The sequence below is a fragment of the Colletotrichum destructivum genome, chromosome 9 (genome assembly GCF_034447905.1).
Source record: "Colletotrichum destructivum chromosome 9, complete sequence".
In the NCBI taxonomy this organism is placed as follows: domain Eukaryota; kingdom Fungi; phylum Ascomycota; class Sordariomycetes; order Glomerellales; family Glomerellaceae; genus Colletotrichum; species Colletotrichum destructivum.
The window spans coordinates 3,178,674-3,206,545 of NC_085904.1; the positions used below are offsets into that span (position 1 = coordinate 3,178,674).

The following is a 27,872-nucleotide window of genomic DNA, read 5'->3' on the forward strand; positions in this document are numbered from 1 at the left end:
CAATTCGGGCCATGGCGTCGCTCATCTCCTGCCAATGATGAGATGTCTCCCCTCTAAAAAGGTTAATGAACCCCGCCAGAGCTGCCACGTCCGGCCTCTCCTTACAGCAAGGTACGGACGCCGCGGTCTCTGTCGCCATCTCTACGAATACCTCCTGCCCTTCCTTCTCCTCGCCCATCCGGTCCAGACCTGAGGTACAGAGTATTTCCATCCTCATCTCTACTTGGTCCCTACAACCTACAACCTGCCACCTGCCACCTGCCACCACCCCCAACTGCTCCTCCTCCTCCCTTCTCCCCTCCCACACCTGATATCTGACCAACGGATCGAATAAGCAAGCTGCCCGCTCCTTGTCCGCAGTCCGGTCGACGCCCCGAACGGAATCAAGGTGGTGTCCCAAGGCAAAGAGGCAGAGAAGACCGGGGCGATGCATTAACAAAGTACACCTCCACCTCCCGCGCGCCGTCCTTTTTAGAAATCAAAGCAAACCAAAAAGTCGCCCTTCTTCTGTCGGGCCTAGGCGCGCAACATTTCCATTCCCTTTGCGCCAAAAAAAGGCCAACCACCAACAACCACATCCTCCACCACCTCTTCTTCCTCCGCCAAGCAGCTTTTTTATTGCTCGCCTTTATTACTCCTCACTTGTCAAGGACGATTTTTTGACGACCGGTCTCTCTTGGCCCGTCGCGGCCCGTTGCTTTTGGTCTCTGTGTGTTTCTACTCCTTTTCGGTAGCTTTGCGACAGTCATTATGGAGCAAGTTCATGGAGTAGATGTTAGCTGGATGACCCACGGCGGCTCACCCAAAGGTACGCAAAAACGTCCCATCTGACCTCATTTTCCAGGGCAGTTAGTTGGCTGTACCCATCCCGCGCCCCCAGTCGCCCAGTCGCCAGTCACGTCTGCTCTCGCCTACCGCCGACCTGCACCCGCATCCCAAGCCAAGTCGGCCCAGATAAGCAAGCAACTGGCAAATCGCCCTACGAGCGCTTGCCACTGCCGACCGGATCTCTGGGCCTCTTTGCTTGTGGATATATCCAAGAGCCCGTCATTCCCCTCCCTCTTGCTTCCTCCTTCCCTCCTTTTCGCCTATGTTGTCTCTATCTCATCATCTAGGCCTTTTCCCACTTACTAATTCAAAATGCGCATCACAGACAGGCCGCCAAAAGCAATCCCCACACGACGATCCTCGAACTCTGCCCCGAGGGAGTCACCGGCGCCCCCTGCCTCTCCGACCACCGGCCAGCCTGTTGGCAATGGCAATGGCAATGGCAATGGCAACGCAAACGGCAGCGCCAATGGCGCAACAGTCCCCGGGAAGGCCGCCACAGAAGGAACGAAACCAATACCCGTGTCACGACCTCCCCTTGGAAGAAGTGCTTCCAACGAGAAACCCGGCCCAAACGGCACTCCGCCATCGCGTCGCAACTCTTGGTTTTCCAACATCTCATCAAAGTTCTCTTCCTCGCCCAACGGCAACAACGCCCAGGCAAACCAGCAGCCCCAGGGCACGCCCCCAAAAGACCCAGGTCCGGTCCCTCCGAAGGTGACTCCCGCCAAAAACGCTGTACTCCCTCACGCTGCCAAAAACGACGGTGATCAGCCATACACACCGGCGCCTCCCGGGCGCGGCCAGGCCGGCTTTCTCGGGGTCTTTCGCCGGTTGTCCACGTCGGGCGGAGTCTTAGGCCAAGGCACGAGAGGAACCCATGGTCTGGTAGAAAGAAAGATCCTGAACGTCGACCGCAACCGCGAACGTTGTCAGATCTCAGACTTGCACCAGGCGAAGCTGCGGAGGGTCGCATTTAGCGTCGACGTCGAGATTGCGCCGATGCCCAAATATGTTGACACAGACATGACCGTCAAGAAGCCGCTCGAGAAGTCGAAAACGAGGAGAATGACGGAGAAAGGGGAGGGCGAGGCCCTTAAGAACCCTAAGTGTCTTGAAGAGCAAAAGGAGCGCGATGGTGTCATCCATACAACCGGAGAGCCCGTGCCAAGAGAACCCGAAGGGGAAGGGGAAGGGGTGGACTCCGGCAAGGCAAAGAAGGACGATGACGCAAAAGACGCAAATGCTTCCACCGACAAGGACAAGGACACCAAGAAGAAGGAGAAGAAGAAGAAAAGCGAGGAGGAGAGGAAAGCTAGGAAGGAGAAGAAGAGGAAGCAGGCCGAGGCTAACGGTACGATCCCCATGGAAATCCACATGGACGACAGCGACTCTTCCAGCGAAGGCACCCCGGCCGCGACACCAAAGACAACAGCATCTCCTACCACAAACCCAGTTAGGATATACCGCCGTTGTTGCCAGCTGAGAGAAACGCCCATCCTAAAAAAGATCACTGAGCAGCTGAGCAGCCCGACCAACTGCTCCTCCGACATCGGCATGGTGCAGAAACTGGATTTGACGGGCTATTGGATGCAGTTGGCCGACCTGGTGACGCTAGGCGATTATCTGGCCGTCGTCCCCGTTAAAGAAGTTATCCTGGAGAACTGCGGTCTCACAGATGAGGGCTTGAGGGTGATACTCGCCGGCCTTCTGGCTGCCAAGAAACCTGAGTCCAAAAGGAAGAAGAGCACTCAACCTGACGGTCTTACTATGCAAGGAGGGTTTGTCGAACGCCTCGTTCTCAAAAACAACAAGCTTGGACCTGAAGGCTGGAGGCACATTTGTCTTTTCATCTACCTCTGCCGCACGCTCAAATTTCTCGACGTTTCCACTGTTCCATTCCCTCGCCCATCCCAGCCGGCACAAAGCGGACACACTCATCACTTGTTGCGACATTCTTCTAACGAAGAGCGACCTCAAAACCCCAACGCGACGTTGTTCTCGAAGGCCATAGGCGAACGACTGGGTGGCCCAGCGCTGGAATTACTCAATCTTGGTGAAACCAACCTGACCTCGGATGACCTTGGCGTAATCATCGACGGCATTGTTCAGTGTGGCATTAAACGACTGGGTCTCGCCCATAACAACATTGACGAACAGGGTCTCCAGCATGTTGCAAAGTATCTTTCACAAAGTGGATGCGAAGGCCTAGACCTGGGTGGCAATGATATTCGGGATCATACCGACATCATTGCCAATGCAATCTCAGCAAAGGATTCTTTGTGGGCACTGAGTCTGGCTGAGTGCAACTTGAAGCCAGGCTCCCTCTGCAAGATCTTCCCTGCACTTGCGCAACTTAAAGACTTCCGCTTCATCGACCTTTCTCATAACCAGGATCTGTGCAAGTCGGATCCCAGCGCGATTGGTCTTCTGCGCAAGTTAGTAGCACTGATCTTTTGTGTGGATATCCTAAGCTAACAATCTCTAGGTATTTGCCAAAGCTGGAAGGCTTGCGGCGTGTTCATCTGGCCGATGTCGCCATGACCTCAGAGCAAGCGATTGCACTGGCTGAGATTCTTCCCGAAGCGAAGATGCTTGCACACATTAGCTTCCTTGAGAACCCAGAGCTCGTCAAGCTTGCAGATGCCAAGACAGAGGAAGCTCAGGAAGAGGCTTGCGCCTTATACGCCTCTTTCCTGGCTGCCACGCGTGTTTCCAAGACAATTGTGTGTGTCGACATTGATGTCCCCAGCGACAACTCGGGGGAGATTGTCAAGGCTCTGGCCAAGCAGGTGGTGGCTTACTGTTTGAGGAACATGGAACGCTTCCCAATCGGCGACATCAGCTCGGTTATTTCGACAGTCCTGGCAGAGTCTCAGGACTCATTGCCAGGTGGTCCCATCCCACCTTACCCCGATGTGCTCGCCCATCTTGTCGGCCACGACGTACTCCGCGACGACTCGGACAACGAATCTGCTCCGGATGACGACTATGTTATCGGTGGCACAGGCGTTGTCAAGGCTCTCACCTGTTGTCTCAAGAACAGAGGCGACGAATCAAGAAGGCAATCGGGCGAGTTCATCAGAGACTTCGAAGATGGTGTCTCGGTGCCTGCCGGCCCGAAGCCGAAGCTTCCTCCAGGAAAGGCCAAGGACATGTCGAAGCACCTGCTCGCCAGTGCGCGCAAGATTCGCCTGCGGTTGCAGCCTGCATTGTCCAAGGCCAGAGTCAACCCTGAGGAGGATGAGCACAATCTGCGCAAGTTGATGTTCCTCGATGCCACCCTTGCCAACATCATCAAGCGCTTCGAGGATGAGTTCCCCGACACTCGTGTGTCTACCGACGAAGCATCCGAGACTACCCTTCCTAGCCAGAGCGATCAGCTCGGGACCTCGTTGTCATCAACAGAAGATCCTGATCACCACAGTATCCCGTCCGATCCCGAAGATGAGACTGCCTTTTCGGTCCGTCCTGGTCTGCCGCGCACCAACTCCACGTTGTCTCATACGTCCAAGGCTCTCGCCGAGGAGGAGGGTAGAATACACAGGGCTGGTCACAAGATCCGCTCTGGCATTATTAAGCCCGAATACTACGGGCTGCTTGGCGGCGTGCTTGAGGTTGGCCTCGACCCGAAGCACACGGCCATGCTCCACCAGATGATTGAAGAGATCGATGACCCTGAATTGATCCGAAAGGTTGAGGAGAAGGGCATCATGCGCGTCTTTAACGAGGACCGGGATCAAATTCGCGAAGGACTCCGTGCGCTCGACCCCAGCCACTGGGACCGATTCGTCGAAAGTCAGGAGAAGGCCAGAGGCAACGTCAAGGCCGGCATGGCCAACGGTGTCAAGGCAGCCGATGAGGATGCTATTGAGGATTGAGGACGGCGCTCCGTCCAACTTAAACAAGTCGGCGGCACAACAACCGTTTTTTGTATACGTAATCTGCTCAACAGAAAACGTTGGACCGGGAATCTTTCAAACGGCAGGAAGCAAGCACAGGCGTCGCGAGAAGGGAGCCCATCATTTACATCTATTTCATTCTACTCTTTGCTTCGGGGGATATTCCGGGACACCCAGATTCGACCATGGTCATTATTTCCGATGAGAGCGTAGGGCAGGTCTAATTGATCGAGACCGCAGCAGAAAAGCCACAGAACAGGAGGAGGAGGAGGAGGATCGGAATGGATGGTTCCGAGACGGAATACAGTCGCTACTGGTATTTCCTGTATTACTGTATAACACTAGCTTACAGCAATGATCCCCATGTTCTCGCCCCCTCTGGGGCGGGGAGGCCGCCGGGTTTGACGTGCCGAAGCGTTCTTTTTGCTTGGTATTGCAATGTTCTTGGGTTCTGAGGCTTCGTCTCAGAACCTCAAGACAGCAATCAATGATTGGAGAGCTTGACCGAGACTTACAACTGACGTTGGGAACTAGATTTCGTAGTCCGGTAAGTCCCAGCCTCCGTGCAAGAATAGGTCAATTTTCTGGCTACGGTAGGTTGTGCCCATGACAGGACCACCTCGGACCCCTCTAAGTCTTGCACTTCCCTGAGCTCCCATTCTTGAGAGAAGCTGCGGTTGGTCGACGCGTCATCGGCCGTCTTGGTAGAGGCCGCTAATGGAAGTCCCGGGGTGAGAGCTGTGAAAGGATCTTGTATGAGAATCCACATACTACATGAGAGGCTCCAGGAACTCGTCCATCGGCCTCTGCCTGTGAGGATGACGGGGGGCGAGGACTTTTGTCCCTATTCCATCACAGCTCTCGTCAACAACCTGCCCGAGTTTGATGATCGAACCCACGTTTGGCACACACATGTGCGCGCATGTGCGGTTTCTTCGGCAACACGGTGGTGGCGAGTCTGGTGTCGAAGGCGGGGACGGGTGCCTCCTGGCCGAACGATTCCGACCTCAGGGGAAGGGGTTGTCATCTTACTGTCTCGGAGGCTACCTACGTCTCGTTGCTACTGGTTCCACCATTAATGTTGTGGTCAGCAAAGCCCTCAAGTGCAGCATGTTCAGTTCAGGTCTCGGGGAGAGAGAGAGAGAGAAGAGGGGAACATCGTCGGGAACACCGACGTAGCATGATCCCCAGGCCCCTGACATCCAGTGCGGTGTCCCTCACAAGGCAATTTCTGCAGCGCGATGTCTCCGACGGGCCCCGAGCAGTTTGCGAATACGTAGATATGAGTTCGGATGACGCAGGCTGAGTAGGCGTCAGTTTGTCTGGGATAACGAGGTGAAGCTGTGGTCGTCCGAGGAAGTGTGCGGCGTTCCTCAAAGAGAGGCCTGAAAGTGCGAGGTGAAGGTGTTGGCCGAGGGCAATCTCGAAAACCAAAAAGCAGGTAAAATTGACGACGACGGACCGAGCCCTTCCTCACAACTCATGATGGTGGTCGATGGACGTGTAACATGAACCAGTGCGTTATTGGAACAGTTAAGAAAAAATAGGGCATGTCTCTCCGACACTTCTGCCCAACTTCTGCCGCGTTTTACGAGGAAGAGAGGAAAAATGATATTCATGAGTTGGAGGCCGCAACGTGCCCCGCGATAAGGGGTAACCACCCCCAGTCTCCCCAGATCTTACATAGGGTTGTAGCATTTGCTGTCCTACATGTATGTTCTTTCCATCCGATGCCGACGATCCAGCGGGATACGAATAACGACGTATTGACGGTCATCTTGCATCATAACTCGGATGAAGACTTCATCTCACCGACGCCAAGGACAACTCAAGCCTAGGGACTGGTAGTACGGACGACACGGGTCCTCAGTATCCAAGGCCACCATCAGCCAAATCGGTGGGCCCTGAATGTGTGGCATGACAAGAAGCCCTCCCGACTAGCCGAACATGGTCTCATGAAAAAGTCGCCGTAGGAGTTTGAGGGTCTGTGCTACATATATTGACGACGTCCATGGTAAAGACCGCGTCTTTCATTACAAGAGACGTGACTCGTTCGTGCCGAGAAACCGCACACAGGCTTGAAAATTGATGCTCAACACGTCATGATCGGTCCAAAGTTGCCGTGCGGACTCACTCGAACGGATGCCGAGACGTAACGCCTCCAAGTCGCAACAAAAGACCAAGGCAGCCTGAACTCGATCTCATCTGCTTCTTGTCAGTTACGAAAACAGGAGAAGCGACATCAGACATGACTAGACGGAGATTGGATCACTGATCCCATGTCGATGCACAGCAAGTGCATGGCAGCAACGCCAGTAGGCTTCGGATGAGATGGGATGCCAATAAGTGGATGGATGCTCCACGGCATGCACCGTGTTGGAGTAAACCCAAATCCAACGTAGTGTGTGTCGGGGCGCTCGGGAGCGACCAGTAGCTTCCAAGGCGGCGGCCGAAGCTTGAGGCTTGGCCCTGCCATCGCTGAATGACAAGATCCTCGAGGGCAAACGTAGTATAGCAAAAGTCGTGGCAACGTGGTGGACCTGCGTCATGACTGGGGCGCGGACTGGAATGTCAGCCACCGAGGGCCCTAGGTGACAGTGGGCGGGTGGGCTGTGACGCTGGACGGCATGGCTGAGAGTCTTGGAGACGGGCGGAATGGGGCGCGATGTGTGTCGTGTGTCGTCTGTTTCTTTTCTTTGCCGGAGGCCTCGAGAAACGCTTGGCTTGATTGCTTTGGATCTGGAGCCGAGAAAGTGAGTGGATACGTAATCATCGAGCGGCTTTTGTTGCCCGGGTTGTTGGCCAAGGGCAAATTGGACAAATCAAGGGTCGCGGGAAAGGTCATACTGACGACTGAGGGACAGGTTGGGGGCAAATGGCATTACAGAAACAGACGATCCTCGGTAGTATGGGCTGGCGATCATAGCTGTTGGGCTGTCTCGTTTCGTTTGGCAGTCGCTCATTGATTGAGTCGACGTGGACATCAGCGTCGGCTGGGTTGGATTGAATAATGGTAAATCGTAGTATATTTGTTATGCACAGTACAGTACGGGTACTGTTGGTGCATACGGACACCAAGAAGGTAATATTAGGTGCAAGCTGGCGATGCGAAGCTTGGATCGCGGGGGCGTCAACGACGGCCCGTGCCCCGCCTCGTTTGCCATCCAAGTTCTAGCGCGGTGCAATTTTTAGCTCCCTCAGACTGCTGGGTCGCCAAAGATACGAAGGACGTATCCGTCCTCTGTACAGAGTATCCGTCCTGTGCCTAGGTAGTGTGCCAATGGAAGACTCTTGATTAGGTATCTCCGTTTGCTGGAGTGGTCGCCAACCTTGAACTACCAGCAGACGGCAAAGCTCCAGCAAGTGGTGGCAACGCGCCCGGGCAAACCTTGCGAAATACAGAGTAGAGTAGCGCAAAAGGACTCAAGACGGAATTGGGAAAGCCAGTTCTTGTGCATACGAGCTTGTTCCTGTTGTGGCTGCTGCACCTCACATGGCGGGTGCAAACCAGAGCCGGGCAAGGATGGAGGGTGTAATGATGCTGATTATGATGCTGATGACGAGGCCCGCCCGCCAAGGTTGGGGGGGGGGGGGGGGGGGCGGTTGGCGGTTCATCCGTCCCCGACAAACCTTGCGCCCCGGGCTGAGCTGAGGTTCAGATGGCACGAGCCGCTTCCCTCGGCCCTTCGCTGTGTTTGCCCGGACAGTGATCGACCAAGACTCTTGGACGCAGGCTTGGGAGCAGCTCCTTGTGCAGGACAAGGCCTTGGCGGAGAGAGCCTCCGATGCATTGCATCCAGGACCATGGGTAAAGAAGGGAGATGGCTATCAGAGCCGCCAGTCTTGCCCCTCGTGCCAATACCTATGCCCTCCCACGTCTGCCGACTCGAGCCCGGCCCCCTGTCGCCCTCAGTGGTACGGACAGGGCAGAACAGAATCCAGAAGAGGACGGAAACGCGGCAGGGAGGATGGGGAAATCGCCTGCAGCATTTTATGGACCACACTTTGTTGTGCGGCGCTGCAGATGCAGTTGCAGCCGGCTGGATTCATGGAGAGGGAGGGGAGAGAGTGAGGAGATGGTGGGGGATACGTGGTGTCGAACCCGATACCTGGGATACCCATCTCGCTCTACTCTGTAAGGCAGAGAGCGGCGATGCCGGGTCTTTGGCGTGCACTAGACGAACGAACTGGATACCGACGGGCTTGTCCAAAATCCCAAAGGGACCTCCAGCTCAGATTTTGAGGGGAAGGAGATTGAGACAGGCATGCATGGGTTGGGGGTTGGGAGGGGGGACATTGGCGTGGGCCTATCTGGATGTCGGTGCCAGTTGAGGACATGTGGATCGCAGCGTCTACTTAGCAGAGAGCCGAACGGTCCGTACTAACGCAGAATCTTTGGCACCATGGGCTACCTATGGTGAGGAGCTGGGTTTGGATCAGAGGATTTGTCCTGCGGCTGTATAGATTGTTGTCCTATGAGGACTGGCTGAGACGGGCCGACTAACTCGACTAAGGAGGTCCTTCGTGATGCGCGATATAATGTCGAGGAGACGGGAAAAGCTAGCCATACAGTACCAACATGGAAGCAGCTGAGAGACTGGGTACGGGAACGAGCGCGAGAACGACAGGGCTCAGGAGAGGGAGGGTGTTGCGGGTCGGGCTGGAAAAAGAAGACAGATAGAAGAATGAAGAATATGGAAACGGTCTGATAGGATGGAACAAATAAGATGCGCAGTGATGGCTAGGGACGGGAGCCAAGGTACCCATGTGTGTCACGACGGAATGTTCTCCAAGTCCGAGGCAGGATAGGTGAGTGATGAGTAGTGAGTGAAAAGAGATGTGCATGGTGTATGGCGGCACAAAGACTGCCGACGCACGGCTGAGGGCATCGAATGACGAGCAAATGCCTACCTATCTAAGTAGATAGATACCCGGTAGAGGAATGATGGAAGACGAGAGACGGAGAGCTGTGGAAAAGAGGCGGTGGAAGGAGTCAATGTCAATGCAGCTGAGAAGCAAGACGCACAACAAAAGCAAAAAACCATACCAAAACCAAACCCGCTTGCGCCTTCTCTCACTACCTCACTTACCTTACGTTGTTGAGCCGGCCGTGCAAAGTATTCGTGCCCTCCTGCAACGTGGGGGCCGAGCAGTTTGGCGTTGTACAAGGCACAAGTGTCGGTCGAGGTCGAGGAGGAAGGGAAGGAGCACGACGCGCAGCACCCTCAATCGTCGCTACCTAATCCGTGGAGACGGACGACGCAGTGCTGTTCCATAATTTCAGGGGCTTGATCGAATCAAGTACCTGTCCCCCTTCTGGACATGGAGAGATACATGGATGGATCTGGTAGTGTGCTCTGTACAACATACATCCCGGGCAATATCTCCCATCGGCCATGCCAATGCTAATGCCATGCCAATGCCAAACCGCTGCTCGATTGGGAGAGATCGTATATGGTAGGGACACGGTGCGGGAAACAAGAAGAACGAAGAGAAAAGGGAGCGAGTAAAATCGAACAATACTAAAACAGAGAAGGCGGTATGGAATGCGGAAGCGGTGGGCGAGCACTCTTAAATCTCCCCCTTCTCGCGTGGATGCTATCAGCTCTCTCGAGTTGAACTTGCTGAAGAGGAAAACGACACACTCTACTGTTCTCTGCTTCTGGCCGTTTCATGCTTCGGTTCGAGCTTCATCTTCACTTCACCTCAGCTTAACTCCACCTCCACCTCTGTTCCCTGTCCGGCTTCTTCGCTTCACACACCAGGCCAAACATTTCGAGGGAACCCACCGCACCATCCCCCAAACAGCGGCCGCCATTTCACCTCTTGAGCTAAGGGGGCGGCGACGAGCCGAAGCACCCGCGCACCGGCAGGCCTTGAATAACAACCTACCCAGGTACCGTAGTCAACGGCCACCGGTTGTATTTAGGACGAATTCGCCGGGACACATCCGTACGACGAAACTGGACGGTCGGTACCTTGCCGGACCACCAAACCCACACCAAGTCAACAGGTATTACTACACCACACGCACACCCCTTTCGACCCGAGTTATTTTTCCAGACGGATTTGCTTCACGCGCGGAGAACATTAGAAACGAGAACACCGAATACCGCGTCTCTAACATTCCAAACCGAGGTACCGCGTCTCTGCCACTTCTTTTCCTGTCCGACGTATCTACCGTGCTGCTGCTCCTACGTTGCCCATCTGATCTTCCATCTACCTGCTGCACCTGCATCTGCATCGGGGCTCATCACCAACAACACGACCGACCTGCCGCCTCCGTCACTCACTCTGCGCTCCTTTTCTTCTTCGTCGTGTCCTTTTCGTCGATCTGCTCTGCTCATAGGAGTGTCTTGGCCAACGTCCCTACCTCTCAGGCTCCCTCTGCCTTCCTACCTGCTCGGCCTGATCCTCCCTAGTTTGCTCCTTCGTGCCAGCTTGCACCTGGCGGTGGCGCCAAGCTGATGTGCACCAGAAGCCACATAATTAATCCGTACATTTCTTCACATCACCTCCCATTCTTGACCCTGGGCCTCTTTTGATTATCATTTAGACAATCGGTTCCAAGGGGCTTCGTCTCTCCCACCGCCTCATCCCTCCCCGTATTCGCTTGCTTCCCATTTCCCATTTCTCTCCTCTCCTGTTTTCTAACTCGAACCTCTCCCTGCACGATAACTTGGAAGCCCGACATTGACATCTCGACCTCTCAGCGTCGTTGACGGTTTCGTGCTCATACAAGGTCCGACCTCACGGGCCCCCCCGAATTCGTCCGTCTCCCACCGATCGCGAGTCGACGCAACAAGCGAGGACCCTGCCCGACCACGCCATCTTGGGCCACCCCAACGATATCCGACAGCTATTGTTACGAGTGCTTCTGTCAGACAGCGTCCAAATCATCCGGCATTGCGTACATACAACCACACAGCTTTCTCCTCCGCTCCTCTTCGACCTCTAGGTTCTCATCGCAAGTTGGCAAGCGAGGCCAAATCGAGCAGACGGAATAGAAGCGTCACAATCGCTCAGAAACGCGGATCAGCATCCAGCAAACCAACGAGTGAGCGCTACCTGGCGAGACCCTGTCGTGTCCTGCAGCTGCGCTACCTCCAGCCTGGAGCGCGCGCGCCTGTTTCCTTGCCGCACTCCACCACCATCACGACGCCCAGGGGCACCGCCGCCAACGACAGGGCAGCTCGCTTCAGCGAACAGCAACACCACTATTTGCCCAACGAACCGAGGTGTGCTAGGTGAAGGTCGCCTTGAAGCGTGAGCCGACCCAAGGCCGGCCAAGCAAGTCGTACCGAGCATTGCTAGGCGGACCATGACAATTGGATATCCGCTGGAGACTCATATCTAAAGTTCCGCAACCTACCTACCTATCCGTACCTACCTGACGCTACCTACCAAAGGGATCCATCCTCCCCCTCCCCCTCCCAGCGCTCCGCATTTCAATTGATACGTCACTCCGCCCCCCATTCTGGTCGGCCTGCCCGTCAGCTTGGTGTCTGGCCTGTAATCTCCGTTCCACACGTCGGTTGCTACGTCCCAAACCCTCTTCTTGGCTTGCCGCAACTCTTTTCAGGGGCCACTCCCCGACCCGCCGTCCACCATGGTCCGCATCATCCCTGGACGACTTAAGTCGAGCTCTTCCCTCCGCAACAGCCGCAGTAGCAGTCCGACAAGAAACAACAGCACCGGCAGCAGCACAAACAGCAAGATGGGAGACCTGAGCCCCAAGGACAATGGCTTGACCTTGAAGGTCGTCGTTATGAAGGTATGCCACATTTACCCTCCCCTCCCAGCTAAACTCCGCAACGCCCGCTTCCCTGCGCGCCAGTTCATGGCACGCTCTCTTGTTGCCCAGCGTGCGATTGCTGACGGTTGAGTGCATTCCAGGCTCGAAACCTTGCCGCCAAAGACAGAAGTGGCACCTCCGACCCGGTACAGCAATCCAATAATCCCCTGTTTCGCATCGATTGTCTAACGTGAGCGCCTTCAGTACCTTGTTTTGACCCTCGGCGACGCCAAGGTCACCACCCACGAAGTGCCAAAGACGCTCAATCCCGAATGGAACGTCATCGAAGAACTCCCCGTTAACACAACCCAATGCCTCCTCCTCGATGTGATATGCTGGGACAAGGACCGCTTTGGCAAGGATTACCTCGGCGAGTTCGACCTCGCTCTCGAGGAGATTTTTGCCGACGAGCAGACCGAGCAGAGTCCGAAATGGTACCCCTTGAGGAGCAAGAGACCTGGCAAGAAGACGAGCGTCGTATCTGGCGAGGTCATGCTGCAATTTACACTCTTCGATCAGTCCAACACGGCCGCTACGCGCGAGCAAATCTTCGAGAAGTTCTATGCCCTCGTCAGCCAGCTCCCCGCAGGCTCGAGACAAATAACGCCCACCATGACGCCTCTCATTCAGCCAGTTCAGAACTTGAGGGTGCGCAGCGGAGCCACCCCCTCGCCTCCGTTGTCGCGCAACCAGACCGACGCCGATCAGGATGAGGAAGACGATGACGATCTCGACATCGAAGACGATACCCCTGAAGACGAGGATCCCAGCAAGCCTGAAGTCGCCGAGAAGCGCAGACGCCGTCTGAGAATCAAGGGGCTGAAGAAGAAGAAGAGAGATCAGACATACGAATTCAATAACAGTGGAAGCGATGTTGTGGGCATCATTTATCTCGAGGTCTTGAACATCACAGATCTGCCTCCCGAACCCAACTCAACCCGAACGACGTTCGACATGGACCCCTTCGTCGTCGCGTCCCTCGGCAAGAAGACGTACCGAACGAAACGAGTGCGGCACAACCTGAACCCCGTCTTCAACGAGAAGATGATCTTCCAGGTCCAGGGACACGAGCAAACGTATTCGTTCTCCTTTACCGTAATGGATCATGACAAATACTCTGGCAACGACTTCATTGCCGACTGCACCCTGCCCATCAGGGAGCTCATCGAGAAGGCCCCTAAGGCGAACCCCGAAACTGGTCTGTACGACGTTCCCGAACCTCACGAGTACGTGCAGCCGCAGCAGCGCCGTTTCAAGAAGCTTGCTATGTCCCGCACATCTTCTTCTCAGAGTCTCACCAAAATTCGCCCCGGCTTGTCCAAGAACGCCAGCAGCGCTTCTACAACGACGGCATCGCCGAGTGGGACGATGACTTCGACGCCTGCCGTCCAGGGCTCGACCCTGAACCCCGAGTTTTTATCTCCCGAGCAAGCTCTGGCCGGAGCTGGCGCCCAGACTGCCGAATTGGAAGCTGAAGATACGGACTTCAACGACTACAGCGTGGCCTTGAAAATGAAAGATGCCAAGAAGTGGGAGGACAAACATAACCCGGTGCTTTACATCCGCGCCAAATACGTGCCTTACCCGGCTCTTCGCCAGCAGTTTTGGAGATCTATGCTCAAGCAGTACGACACCGACGAGAGTGGGCGCATCAGCAAGATTGAACTGACCACAATGCTGGATACCTTGGGATCAACGCTGCATGAGTCGACCATTGACAGCTTCTTCCAGCGGTTCCCTCATAGGGTGCAGGGTGAGGACATGTCAGATCTGACGTTCGACGAGGCGGTAATTTGCCTAGAGGACCAGTTGGAGGCCAAGAGCCGGCCACAGCTCACCGTCGGAGAGAAGATGAAGAACATGTTGCCGGACGCCGACAAGGTGAAGCACTTGCTCTCTGGCCAGGGCAACGGCAACGGGCCGAGTGGTCTGTCAACAGAGGCGTCGAGCTCTTCCGACGGCACTCTCAATGTTCCGGAGCTCAGCACACCCGGGGAAGAGGGTGACTTGCTCGACCGGGATGACCTGGCAGAGGATCGCTCCGGTGAGGAGCATGTGGTTGAGATCAGGGAATGCCCCATTTGCCACCAACCGCGTTTGAACAAGCGCAAGGACACCGATATCATCACCCATATTGCCACGTGTGCGAGCCAGGACTGGCGACAAGTCAACAACCTCGTCATGGGTGGTTTTGTGACCGCCAGCCAGGCTCAGCGAAAGTGGTACTCCAAGGTCATCACCAAGATCTCTTATGGTGGATACAAGCTTGGTGCCAACTCGGCCAACATCCTAGTCCAGGACCGGATCACCGGTCAGATCAACGAGGAGAAGATGAGCGTCTACGTGAGACTCGGCATCCGTCTTTTGTACAAGGGACTGAAGTCAAGCAATATGGAGACCAAGAGGAGTAAGTACCGCACCGCTCTCTTGTATCTGACGTGGGTGACTGACATGCACTTGCAGTCCGTAAGATGCTCAAGAGCATGAGCATCAAGCAGGGTAAGAAATTCGACGACCCGGCATCCAAGGCAGAGATCCCCAAGTTCATTGAGTTCCATCGCCTCGACATGTCCGAGGTGCTCTTGCCAATGGAGGAGTTCAAGAACTTCAACGAGTTCTTCTACCGAGCTCTGAAGCCCGAGGCACGACCATGCTCTGCCCCCGACCGCCCCGACGTTGTCGTCTCGCCGGCCGACTGCCGCAGCGTTGTATTCAACAGCGTCAGCCAGGCGACCAAGGTCTGGATCAAGGGTCGCGAGTTCTCTGTCAAGCGCCTGCTCGGGGACGCTTACCCTGACGATGTGAAGCGCTTTGAGAATGGAGCTCTCGGCATTTTCCGCCTGGCGCCGCAAGACTACCACCGCTTCCACATTCCCGTGGACGGTATTATGGACAAGCCGAAGACGATCGCGGGAGAATATTACACGGTCAACCCCATGGCCATCCGTTCGGCGCTCGACGTCTATGGCGAGAACGTCAGAGTAATCTGCCCTATCGACAGCCCCGTGCACGGTCGTGTCATGGTCATCTGTGTCGGCGCCATGATGGTCGGCAGCACGGTCATCACTGCTCAGGAAGGCGCCCAGGTCAGCCGTGCCGACGAGCTTGGGTACTTCAAGTTCGGTGGCAGCACTATTGTGCTGTTGTTCGAGCCGGGCAAGATGAGGTTTGATGACGACTTGGTCGACAACTCAAACGGAGCTCTTGAGACTCTGGTAAGTTTTGAGAAAATACAAAGGCCGAAATTTCCCCCCATCACTAACTTGAGTAGGTTCGTGCCGGTATGTCTGTTGGACACGCACCCGACCTGCCACAATGGGCCCCCGACATGCGCAAAGACGCGAAGGACGTGACAGACGCCGAGAAAAAGGACGCCAAGCGCCGAATCGGCGGCAGCATCGGCGGAGAGGAATCGTCAAGCGGCGAGGAGACCCCCAATACCAGCGCAGACCTCGGCACGCACGCCGCATCGGCCATGTAGAGCCGGCACCTTGACGTGGCGCGTGAGCGTTTACGGCGCCATGCGCACAGTACCGTTCCGAGTCCGCGCACACTTTGAAGACGGGATAGAAGGATGGGTTGCAGGTAGACAACAAAACCGGTGTTTGGGGGAGTGTGTGTTTCAGTGCTTTCCCACCCTATGCATTAGCCGCGAAGGGTTTTCTTCTCTTTTTATCGACGACACAACGATGGTGGCTCTCAACAGGCACATGGGAATCAACAGATGCGACAGTAGCATAGCAAGCACAAAAGGAACGAGATGCGAGTGCCTGCATCGCCGGAGCATACAAGAGGCAACATGTAAAAGAAGTACAGAAAACGGTAGAGCGAGGAACAGGGTACGGGGAGAGCCTTCCTTAGTGGGACGTGAGGACCAGCAATACGGTCACTCCATTTGAATGAATGGCAGCAACATGTCAGTTTTTTGGTAACAGGGTATAGAGTATCTGGACTTTGCGATGCGAGATGTGATGTATGCCGTCCAATCAACTGGTGCCCCCTGGTCGAAAGGGGAAGGAATTTCTGCAGCGAAGCTCTTTGCGCGGGCTTATTCCTCTCCTCGCGGCTGGTTAGGTAAGAGAATCCGATGGCGACGACATGGCGGGTTTGAGGCACAGGGATTGCCACGTTTACGATGGCCAGGCCAATTATTGCAAGGGCGACGATGTAGATATGATTCAGAAGTGCGAGCACGAACACGATGGCATCTCTTTCTTGCACTTCTTTTCTAGGCGTCTGGAACAGGTACGAGTCAAAGGGAGGGGTAAAGATTATGTATGGCATGGAGCTCTACACAGTTGGAAGGAGGGTCGGTGGGTGGGCGAGAAGGGGAGGGGTCTGCTATAATTGGTAACTGAAGCGGGTTGGGATTATATAACCCCCCCCCCCCCCCCCCCCCCCAAAAAAAAAGGGCGGGCAGGGGGTTTAATTGATTCTTTTGTCGCGGTCACGAAAGAACGATGGTTCAGGGAGTATGCCCGGTTGTGTTTTCTATGGTGAAGCTGTTTGCCGTTTGCCGGCGTGGGGATGCTGGGTTGGGCGGTGGGCGGGTGAGATGAGGGCGAAGAGGAAAGGAAAGGAAAGGGGGTGTGGACGGGGAAGGTGGTGCAGGTGGAGGAGGACGCGGGCCGGTTGAGCAGCAGGTTTTGCGACCACCATTCGTCTGACGAGTCTCTCCGTCAGGAATCGGTTTCTCACAGATTGAGTGAGGTCTGTTGTTATTGGGGGACGGGAGAGGCCGGGTGTTCCAACCACATTTCATGGGACCAAACATGTCTCCCTCATCTCTCCCCCCCCCCCCATCCTTCCTTCCCCCGAACAAAGGTAGGTCGGCAGCACATTTTCCGCAAGATCGGATCGGTTGGGGAGGGAGAGTGTGGGCGGTCTATGGCCTTATGACTACACTGACTGGCAGTGTAGGTACATCAGAGATCTTGTCGAAATGAAGGCACCGCGCGTTGCTGGGAACAACCCTCCGCACCCCTCGCGCTTTCGTGCCGGACACTGGCACTAACCTTACCACTCGGCCCACGGCGTACGTGTGGGGTACACCGGTGACGGTAGCCGCACGGTAGCCGCGGCGGCGACGGCGTATGATGCCGGGTGTGTGGCTGGTGAAAGTGGACGGTGACGGTGACGGGCCGGGGATCCCTCGCCGCCGGCCCTCTTCCCCTATCACCTTTCCCCTTTCCCCCCTTTTCCCTTCCCCTTAACGCCGCCCCCCCCCCCTCGAGTCCTTTCGTCAAGACCCGACCGACGATCTTGCGTCATGGTGGAGCTTGAGGGTGTTTTGTGGATGGGTAGGGGGGTATTTCCTGATACAGGAGTAGGTAGTGTAAATCTACGGTTCCTGTATCGTGTTCCTGTTTGCGTATCCATCGGTTGTGGAGATGTTGAGCACCTCGTCCAAGGTTTTTTTTTTGGGGGGGGGGGGGGGGGGGGTTTGTGTTCAAACTGTATCTGCATCGTCGTTGCTGATGGTACGTGATAATATTGTACGCAGTGGGGAAGGGGGGCTAACCATGCCGATCACTGATTGATAAGGTCTGGTCACAAGGTCGACGTGTACAAGTTGTGAGAGCAGTTTGTTTGAGGGTATCTAATGAATACGTAGGCGAAGCCTGTAAAGAGAGGCTCTGCTAAGGAGGAACACAGGCCCGGGGCAACCAAGACAGTAGAGGCGTGTGTGCGCAGTTGGGAAGCAATCTAGAGACTGCATGCATGTCTTGGGTCTTTTTTTCGCCTGGCCCCTCGAACCATTTGCCCCCTCTTGTCATGCCACATCCTTCCGAAAGAAACACTCAGCTGCCCCTCCCCCCGCCGATGATACAATTGATGGAGGGACCCCGCTGCCGATGGTGAGAAGGCAAGAAAAGTGGGACTGGTGCGATGCCCGACCCTGATGGCGTGATAGCCAGTTCTCGAATCCTCTCCTTGGCCGCCAGCCTGAAACCTAACGCAGGATCTCTGAAATGAAGGCAATGTGATGTGGTGGTTCCGTTGTGCGCCGTAAACTCCCCGTAGCTATTGACATCCGAGAAGGAAAGGGAAGAAAGGAGATAAGGGGGGGGGGATCCCCGTCGTTGCTAATGCGCTGCATGATGGTCATCTGCTGCAGGGGGGGGGGGGGGGGGGGGGGGGGAGGAGGTAGGTCGCATGCAAGTCGAGCATCGGAAATCGAGAGATTTCATGTCTTTGACGCCGTCCGGTCCGTGAATTCGTGAAATGCGTGTAATGGGTGTTATGGCGACTTCCCGACGACCCAGGTTTCTGAGGTCTTGCCAGGTGCGAATGGTATAGGTGCGTACGAGTTGCGACGTCGACGAGGGTAGTCGTCCGATAGTTCCACGCACCCATGGCAGAAGCTCATGAGGCTTGGTGGTCTAAGGAGCGCCAGCAGAGCTTCCCCGAAGCTCAGAATCTCATCTATTTGGGTCCGGATCGCCACGATGAGCTCGACGTGGATCGAGCCATGGGCACCGTGGTGTCGCTGCGGTCGCTGTCCATGGAGCGCTTTTCGGGGGATGGGCTGCGAGGGAAGTAGGACGTCACATTGGGAGCCGGGACGCCGGGGAAGGGCAGGTCGGACGGCGAGCGGCGAGTTTCGCGCCAGGAGGCGTAAATAGACTTGCACAGGTGTGCGGACATGGTGTAGGTCGGCGACATGTTGGATGTGTGTGGGTTAACGCGCAGAGTTGGTTTGGGCTGGGCTGCGTTGGTGGTTTTGAGTTGTGAGAAGGGAGCTTCTCCGATGTTGTTGACGACGGAAGGTGATCGTGTATGCCCCTTGTGTAAGAGAGAGCCGAGTAAGGCTAAGGAGAGGTAAGGTGAAGCTGGTTGTGGGGTTTTTGGACAGGCGTCTTTGGGTGGCAGAGACAGGAAGAACAGGTTATAGTTTTGATGGTTTATTATTAGAATCGTTGGGAGGGAGAATGGGAAACAGGTATTGATAAAAGACAGGTTAAGAGGGGGTGGCAGGCAGGCAGCATTATATTTGGGCTGGGAAGAGACGAACGGACACGAGGCACCAGATGAACCCTTGTTTTTTCCCGTACTTTGCTGGTCTTCCAGCTCCCTCTTTGGACATCTAGGTCGGTCTCCACGACTCCCGCATACATCCGCAATGTATCCGGCGGACACACCTGTCAACCTGGGCCCAAATCGACGGGCCGGGGGGTCGCGAAACATGCGATTTAAGGTCAAAAAGGGCGGGAAACGGACGAGAGTGGTCTGGGTGTGGATGGTGTGTGTGTGACTCGCTGCCACTTTGGCTCCGGGAGTGATTGACGGTGATCCCAACCAAGTGTGTACACTTCGGTACTTTCTGGACTGTACCCGGTCGACTTGACAATGGGTTCTCTTCAAGTTCCACCAATTTGATAGGCTCAGTTGAGGTCAAATGCTGGAGTATCATTCTTCCGGTGTGAACGGTACTCAAAGAGAGCGTCCCCACGGGTCCCAACCGTGTCCCCCTCCTTGGACAGTGGGCAGTTGGCAGTGACTCTGAAGAGGGTGGCAACCACAGTTAAATCTATCCAATGAGAAGCTTAGAAACTACCAACGGGTAGTTTCTATCCAATTATATACGACGTAAAGTAAGCAATTGGCCAAACCTGGTGCAATCTGGCGGCAGGAAGGCGGGAGGGAGAACGTGCGATTCCGAGCCTGTGGCTGTGCTGAATGGCACCACGCAGCAAAAAGCGAAAGAGGCTCCCGCGCGGCGGCTAGGCTGATCTTACAGGGAGGATAATCTTGGAGTACGCACCAGCCGAGTGTCCTGCCCAATCTACCTTGAGAAGCGCCTACCTGCCACGGGTTGTCTCGTTTTGATTGGTGGCTGATCGGGGGTTGGGGTTTCTTCGTCGGGAGGAGGGCGGCAGTGAGCGGAACGGACGTTTGTTAGCTGTTGGTGATGCTGCAGTCCGGTTGTGTCTCGCTAGATTGGATATTGCTTTGCGCCGTCAATCTCTTCACTCCGGGTACCTCTTGCCTTTCCGCCCCTAGTGTGTCGGAATGGACGAGACTTGCTTACGCATGTCAACATCAACATACGTATCTGTGCTGGGATTGTCGACTGGAGTGACGACGGAGGGAGGGGCGGCGGGTTCGGGTGATTCTTGCTACGATACGTCACCGCTTGCGTGCTGGCGATGGAGAATGAGCAACCAGGGAGGGCGGTTTGGTAGAGTTGCACTGGGGGGGGCACCGAGCCGAGGGCGGTCTGGAGAGGCATGGAGTGGAGGGGCCGCCGCTTCGGATCGGAGCTCCTCTCGAGCCTGTTCGGACTTTGTTTCCCGACGACATGGTCGAAGAGGATAACCTGCCAAGGTCGAAGACACAGGCAGGGCGTGTTCTCTTCTTCCACAGAAGATCCAAGTGAAGAAGGTTGCAGCATATGAGCTCCCAAGACCCGTTCCTGTTAGCAGCCTGTCGTTATTGGTTGACCTTGTCCAAGCCGTGGAGCTCCACCCGAACCGTGGAAGCCGGGCCTCTGTTGGTTCTCCTGCGGCAACGATGCTCGACCTGACGAGCTCTATCTCCCCGGCTGCACCGCTTCTGTGCTGCTCATGCTCACGGAATCTGGGACCCGCTCCAATTTCCAATGTGCCGACTGAAGCTGCCGGTCGGGATTTGCGGGTGAGGGCGAGCGCCGAGAGATGCTGACATTGCGGTCTGAGTTGTGATTGCAAATCGCATAGGGCGCGAGCATGCCGTAATTGTCAGCACCAGTACTCCACCCAGTTTATCATGAACACCTGATGTGGTGGCCTCTCCTTGCTGCTTAATAGGGGGCATCCGCGAAATTTTGTGTCGTTTGCAGCTGAAACCATTGTATTCCTCGAGCTTGCAAGAAAACGAGAGTTGGTGGGGGAAGTTGGTATTTTTTGTTTTGCTTTTTAATTTTGGGGGGGGGGGGGGGGTAGGTTGACGGTCCTCTCATGTAGCAAGCCTTCTCTCCCCTTCGACTTGACAATGAGTTGTTTGGATCGTCGGTCGATCGAACGAATATCCTCCTGTATACCACCTGGCGAATTGTTGGTTTGCCTTTGGCCGAATGATCGACACCGGGTTCGCTTTTCGGCCCTTCACCACTTTCGTCCTCGAGGCCCAAGTCAACCAAGAGGAAGCAATCTACACATGGCAATACTAGCGCCAATACGCCAAGGGGCACGGGCTGCCCGCCATCTTCCGCCACAGCCCGTCAACTCCTTAGCCTCTGTGTCACCGCAGGATTCAGGTAAGCCAACGGCGGCTGCGGATTGTCGAGCTGACGGTTGGCTGCGCGGGTATGGATGCCGCAGCTGCAGGCGTCATTCGGAGTATGAATGTGTCCTGAGCTAGCTCAACAGATGCCCCGTGGCGCACTTGACGTCTGGCTAGGTTTCATGACGGACCACACTAGGTCACTTAACCCCATGACTGGAGCCTGGCGGACGTGACACTCACAGCATACAGAGGCGACGACATAGCACGGCAATCTTATCGTGAGACTCGGTCGGTGAGGCACCATCGACGACGGGATGGCGGAGCTCACAACTCACCGTTTCAGGAGCGGTCGCTGGCTGTCAATCACAAATGTCAATCAATACTGTTTACGAGTGGTGGCCTGGGTTTGCAAACAGATTGTCAACGTCTTGTCATAACACGGGAGGCTTCCTTCATCCATCTATTTTTTCAAATAGCCTTTCCTCGTTCCACTTGGATAGGCGAGAGCCTGAGGGGCCATGACGGTCGCATAAGGCGGGGGCAGCAGGAGATTTGAGGGCTGAACAAGAAGCGAGCTGGTTCTATGGCATTACGACACTGGCGTCTTGAACGCGCGTGTGCTAGTCGGGTTCGCTCGACCTGGTCGTTTAATTGAATCCGGGGGGCTGTCGACCTTCGAATGGGTCCTCGAGCTTCGCCGGCCCATTTGGACGAGTGAGGGAGGAGGGTTCATCTTTTATCGACTTTAATGAGCCTCCAGCACTGAGCTCAATGCGCGCGGAGTGAGGCTGTGAGAGAGAGTTCTGGAATATGGGGTCGGCCAGGATTGGGAGGGAAGTGAGTAGGCATGACCTGTTGGTTTAGTTATAGGTGCTCCGACATATGGTTCGACGGGTAATTTTCCCAAATTTCTTTTCTGTTTGCGCAGCAGGCCGGGCATCTTGAGACCTGATGAAACAAGCAAGCCCCTGGACGTGGTGGTGGGCAGAATGCATGAATGTGTGTGCGGTGCTTCTTCGTCTTTTCACTCGCCTTCACTTTCCCAGCCGAATCATGGGAGGAGAGGAGGGTCCCCAAGGTTTTAGAAAGGGGATTTTGATGGGGGGGGGGGGGGGGTAAGGTGATATGCGGTAAGGATGGCCAGGCTCGAGTCCGCGTGGTTGATGGGTTTCTGTGGTTTCTGCATGAAGGATCGGGGTTTTCTCGCTGGGTATTGCTGAGATGGGCTCGGTTATGCTTTCAAGGGCAGAGCAAGGAGGCTTGCTTGACCTGGAGGGAGAGACGATGTCTGTGCCCCTTTTGTGGGCGGGCCTAGCTAGGACCAGTCGTGGTGTTGGTGCACCTTGGTTACCAATAGTCCGCAGAACTAAGAAACAGTGATTTCGCGGATGAGTCTGGCCGATGGGGCCGACAAGAAGACATCTCAGAGAGAGACATCTATCTTATTATTGATACTGTCAAAGCGAAAAGAGCACTGGGGAGTAGAACAGCTAAGTGACAAGTGTAGTCCCACTGCTCAAGACGGAAAATGCACGGTGGTATAGGCGTCTCTGATTGGTCCCATATGTAACAGGGGGCGAACCACCCCAGCAGTGAGCAACGCCGGCCCCCCTTGCACCTGTTCCAGTTGTGGAAGTTGGGTGCTTTAACCCCCTGCAAAAAGGGGAAAAGGGAGCCCTGGAGACAGCAGGCATGCCGCAGACATGTCCTTCGTTTCCTCCTAGGACATGCCGGTAGTTGGAACCCGCATCGATTCCTTTCCGGGCTCGATTCGCAACAACTCATGCTGTGTGTGGCGTGGATAAGCCATCTGGGCCTGTTGGTCAGGAACGGCAACGAAGGGCTTCCATGCCGGCCGTGGTCCCAATTGTTCCGTCCCAAGGTGGTCAAGCCCGAGTCCAATTCCCACACGGCGGGTCCCTTCTTCAACCAACCCGCCGTAGTTCCCGGATCGCCCATCTCCCACGTCTAGACGCTTTTCGGTGGCGGCGGTGGTACTTACTACCTGCCTAGCTTAGCCGCTTTGCCTCGCCCATGATTCCAAAAAGGAGAACAATGCAGGTGGAGAAGGAGATGGAAGAGATGAGAGAAGAAGACACGCTCAAGCCTTGCCGTCACCAGGTGGTTGGTCCCCTCAAGGAAACACAATGTTGGCTGGCATCCAGGCATTGACCGATATTCGGATTGCCTCGTCCTCAAACGTCGCAAAAAGGAAACAATGGCTTTGTCGGTCAGCCAGTGTCGGACTGTACACAAATGTCCAACATGCCAATGCTTTGGCTTTCCCTCCGCCCATTCTATCCCCCATTCTGTCGCATCCAACTTCCAAACTATCGGGTCCTTCATGGCTCAACCCTTGACTCGGGCTCAGACTCAGACTCCAACCCAGACCCAGACCCGGACTCTTCTCCCGAGAAGCTCATCTCTTCATCTCATCATAGGCTCAGCCACCCCTTTCCCTCCGACTCCCAATCTGCACGGTCAGCGTTCTGGTTCTGGCACCGAAACAGACCCTCTCCTCCCATCTCTTCATCTCGTCCAATCCATCAGAGTACCCAGAAATGAAGGAAGCGGACCGGGCTGAGTCGGCCACCAAGCGCCGAGAGGACTGCCATCTCATCTTGCATCTCCAAGCACCTGCTGCCAACATCCCTGGTGACCCTTGGTCACCTCTCGACATCGTCACTCCTCCCTCCATGGTCGGGCATTAACCGGAGATCCCCCTTCCCTCCCATGTCATGTCTACCCCCCCCCCTCTTTTCTCTTCTTCTTCTTCTTCTTCCGCCCTTGTCCAAGCACGTAGCAGGTAGTCATTCTCGATCGGTTTACACCGAGGCTCACCCACATCCCATCCGCATCAAGAGAGCCCTTGACAAGTCTGGACAAGTCTCGCATCCTTCCCTCCAACGACACAAGGGTTTCCCTCTCCCCCTCCAAGAGAAACACGGTCTCTCCCCGGCTCATGATCTGCCCATGCCCTTGGTCCAGTTAGACTGTGGTCAGTCTTCTTATGCCCCTCCCCTGTTAGGGCCGCCTTTCCCGCACCCAGACCCGCCGTCTGAGAGGTCAGACGGACGAGGCCCTCTGACATATACAAGACGATCGCAAAACCCTTGCGCTCGGCTACAGGACGCCCTCTTCCCTTTTCTTCCCTCCTTCCGCCTCCTTCACCAAACGTGTCAGCTGCACGTCACTCTAAAACTCTATTCTGTTTTGTCGAGTTTGACTGCTCCAGACGAGACGAAAGAAAAAAAGAGGGAAAAAACAAGACTAGTGCAGACACATACGCATTGCCTCGAAGCCTACACTCTTTCGGCTCTGGCTACCGTTGCTGCTGCTTGCTTGGGTACTCTCCTGTCCTGCACTGATCGGCTTCTGGAACGAATACGATACGGCCCTATATCCCTATTGCGACAACACCGCCATCGCCCTCTTCAACTTTCTTTTCCTTCTCCTTCTTCTTAATCTCTTCATGTCCATGTGCTGCGCGTACGATCCTGCGCTGCTGTCCTCCGTGACGTCATGGAGGTTGTAATCCCACCCAAAGATCATGGGCCGTCCTACAGATACGACTGGGACGACGACGGCGCCGTCGAAAGAACAGAAAGGTTCATACAATTCAACCACGTGTCGTGGCACTTTTTCGATTACAACAGCAACTGACAGCCAGCATCCAGAATTCACGAGCAGCAAACGTTACAACAGAGGGAGAGCACGGTGAGCAGACAGACAGTGCAATGGCCCTTCCTCCGACACCAGGGCTCCGCTTCCGATGTCGCCTCGTCGCGGCCCTTCACTGGCTTCACGGGGAGCTTCCCGGACCCGCAGAGTTTTCCACCAAAGGAACCCCCCAGACGAGCAACCTGGGCCCCCGGAAAACGTAACTCGACTGCCACCATCCTCGAGAACATTGTCCCGGACTACATCATCAACTACATCAGGGGAGAGACGCCTGAGACCATGGCGCGCAGACGAGAGGAGCGTCAGAGGCAGACTCAGAGTCCCGAGACGCTCGAGGCGAATGCGCCGCCCCCGGACGTGAACGAGAGCAGCGCTCAAGGCTTTTACGAGGAGGCCACGACAAGCACCCACTCGACGGTTGAGGCCAACGACGACCTGGAGCGGATGCTGCCGCCGGACGAGAAGCGTGGTTCGCAGGGCACCTTCAACAGGATGAAGTCAGGGTGGAGGGCCGGCATTGCCTTGAACATTGTCATTGGCTTCTTCATCCTCATCGTCGCCATTGTGTGCCTGGTGCTTGCCCTTGTCGTCGTCGGCATGATCAAGGGCGAGAGCCGCATCTTCGAAGGTGACTGCACGGCCGCCAGGCAGATCAAGATCGGCGTCTTCGTCGCCATCAACGTCGTCACCATTATGCTGCTGTCGGCCGCCAACTACGTGTTCCAGGTCCTGAGCAGCCCTACACGCATCGAGATCGAGATGGCCCACGACGGGAGGCGGTGGCTTGACATCGGGATCCCTTCCTTCAGGAACCTGCGTTTCGTCTCGAAACCGCGGGTCGTCATGACAGCCATCATAATGCTGGCGGCTCTCAGTACCCAAGTAATGTATGCATGCGTAGTCTTGCCGTCGGAAAGTGACCTTGGCCTTGAGAATGAATTTTCTGACCCGCATCAGTTATAATGCCGTAATCTTCTCGACGCAACCCGCCTTCGCCCACCAGGTCGTCTTCGTCACCCAAGACTTCCTCACGTCTGGGCAGTTCAGCAACGCCTCGGAGACCAACGCCGGCGGCCTATCGCGCTTCGACATCCTCGGCCTCCAGAACCAGGCCTCGCGCCGCCAGCTCACCAACCTCACCAACGCTGCCTGTGCCGCGCAGTTCGGCGGCGTCTTCCAGTCTGACTTCAGCGCCGTGGTCCTCGTCACCGACGACGTCGCCCCCACCAACTCTCTCGTGCAGACGCAAAATTCCGGGACCTCCCTGGCGCGGTTCATCGACCCCTCCGACCCCTCGCGGATCCGGATCAACAGCTCCTCGGTCGAATACTGCCTCGCACGCCCAGAGTCTACCGAGACGTGCGCCGTGATTCTCAACGGCTCGCTTCTCGGCGTCGTCGCCATCCTCAACCTCGTCTCCGTCTCGGCCATCGGCGCCGTCTACTTTTTCACCGGCTTCGAACCCCTCGTCACCCTCGGCGACGCCATCGCCTCCTTCGTCACCCAGCCCGACCACACCACCCGCGGCATCTGCCTCCTCGACAAGAAGGATGTCAAGCAGGGGCGATGGGGCTATCGCGAGGCCAAGTACTGGACCTCCCAGGACCACTTCTGGTTCCAGAGCCCGGGCCTGGCCCTCTGGGCATTCTGGTTCCTCACCTGGGCCACGCCCACGGGCCTCGCGGCCGCTGCCCTGGGTGTGACTCTCGCCCAAGACTCGACATCGTCCCTCAGCCCCTTCGGCAGCGCCCGTCCCCACGAGATGTACCCCCTCCCCAATCGCAGCGTGCGCGCAGGCGTCACCATCCTCGCGGCCCTTCCGCACCTCCTTCTCGCGGGCCTCTACCTCTCCACCAACGCCCTGCTGTCGTCCTACTTCCTCTCCCACGAGATGAGCCAGTATGCATTGCCGGGCATCGCCCTTCCCCTCCGCGTCAGCTCGGGCCGCCCTCGCGGCGCCCAGACGACCTCCCTCTTCCTTACCCTCCCGCGCCCGTACTCCTGGCTCCTTCTGCTGCTCTTCGCCGCCGCTGGCTTCGTCCTCAGCAACGCCGTCATCATGATCTCGGTCGACGTCCTCCCGGCCGTCAAGGACGAGAGGTTCCCCGTCCCGATCAACGGCATCGGCTTCAGCGGTGTCGGGTTACTCGCCTTTCTGGCCTTGATGATCGTCGCCGCCGGGTTGGTCCTCGGCCTGGGCCTCCGGCGTGCAGACCCCTCGCCGACCAGCGTCGATGGGGCGAAGGCGGGCAACCCGCTCGTGCTGAGGGGCGGGAGCTGTTCCGCCGTCATCAGCGCGCGGTGCCACCGACCCGCGAGGGACGTGGGCGCGGCGTATAAAAACGTTGCGTGGGGCGTCGTCGATCAGGACGTCGAGACGACGTTTGGACACGCTACGTTCTCCAGCCATGCCGTGAGCGTGCTAGATCCCGCCAAGGGATATGCCTAGGCGCCGTTTA

General features: G+C 56.1%; 6 protein-coding genes across 6 annotated transcripts; 4 read left to right on the forward strand and 2 right to left on the reverse strand.

Moving 5' to 3' along the window:
- Positions 1–1,140: 1,140 nt before the first annotated feature.
- CDEST_14064 (Putative leucine-rich repeat domain superfamily) lies at positions 1,141–4,709 on the forward strand (the record flags this gene model as incomplete). The annotated part of the gene is made up of 2 exons (XM_062930220.1): positions 1,141–3,266; positions 3,317–4,709. 2 exons carry the CDS (start codon positions 1,141–1,143, stop codon positions 4,707–4,709), a joined length of 3,519 nt encoding a protein of 1,172 aa, XP_062786271.1.
- A 6,105-nt stretch (positions 4,710–10,814) lies between these two features.
- Positions 10,815–16,560, forward strand: CDEST_14065 (Putative C2 domain, EF-hand domain, EF-hand domain pair, EF-Hand 1, calcium-binding protein). The gene is made up of 6 exons (XM_062930221.1): positions 10,815–11,589; positions 11,649–12,504; positions 12,627–12,671; positions 12,730–14,932; positions 14,989–15,740; positions 15,797–16,560. Exons 2-6 carry the CDS (start codon positions 12,340–12,342, stop codon positions 16,004–16,006), a joined length of 3,375 nt encoding a protein of 1,124 aa, XP_062786272.1. The 5' UTR covers positions 10,815–11,589; positions 11,649–12,339; the 3' UTR covers positions 16,007–16,560.
- A 2,391-nt stretch (positions 16,561–18,951) lies between these two features.
- Positions 18,952–19,191, reverse strand: CDEST_14066 (uncharacterized protein; the record flags this gene model as incomplete). The annotated part of the gene is made up of 1 exon (XM_062930222.1): positions 18,952–19,191. The coding sequence occupies one exon, from the start codon at positions 19,189–19,191 to the stop codon at positions 18,952–18,954; it is 240 nt and encodes a 79-aa protein (XP_062786273.1).
- Positions 19,192–20,424: 1,233 nt separating this feature from the next.
- Positions 20,425–20,758, reverse strand: CDEST_14067 (uncharacterized protein; the record flags this gene model as incomplete). Its single annotated transcript, XM_062930223.1, has 2 exons — positions 20,425–20,525; positions 20,578–20,758. The coding sequence occupies 2 exons, from the start codon at positions 20,756–20,758 to the stop codon at positions 20,425–20,427; spliced, it is 282 nt and encodes a 93-aa protein (XP_062786274.1).
- Positions 20,759–23,879: 3,121 nt separating this feature from the next.
- On the forward strand, positions 23,880–24,297 carry CDEST_14068 (uncharacterized protein; the record flags this gene model as incomplete). Its single annotated transcript, XM_062930224.1, has 2 exons — positions 23,880–24,069; positions 24,110–24,297. 2 exons carry the CDS (start codon positions 23,880–23,882, stop codon positions 24,295–24,297), a joined length of 378 nt encoding a protein of 125 aa, XP_062786275.1.
- A 908-nt stretch (positions 24,298–25,205) lies between these two features.
- Positions 25,206–27,862, forward strand: CDEST_14069 (uncharacterized protein; the record flags this gene model as incomplete). The annotated part of the gene is made up of 3 exons (XM_062930225.1): positions 25,206–25,340; positions 25,410–26,321; positions 26,371–27,862. The coding sequence occupies exons 1-3, from the start codon at positions 25,255–25,257 to the stop codon at positions 27,860–27,862; spliced, it is 2,490 nt and encodes an 829-aa protein (XP_062786276.1). The 5' UTR covers positions 25,206–25,254.
- Between the last annotated feature and the right edge of the window lie 10 nt (positions 27,863–27,872).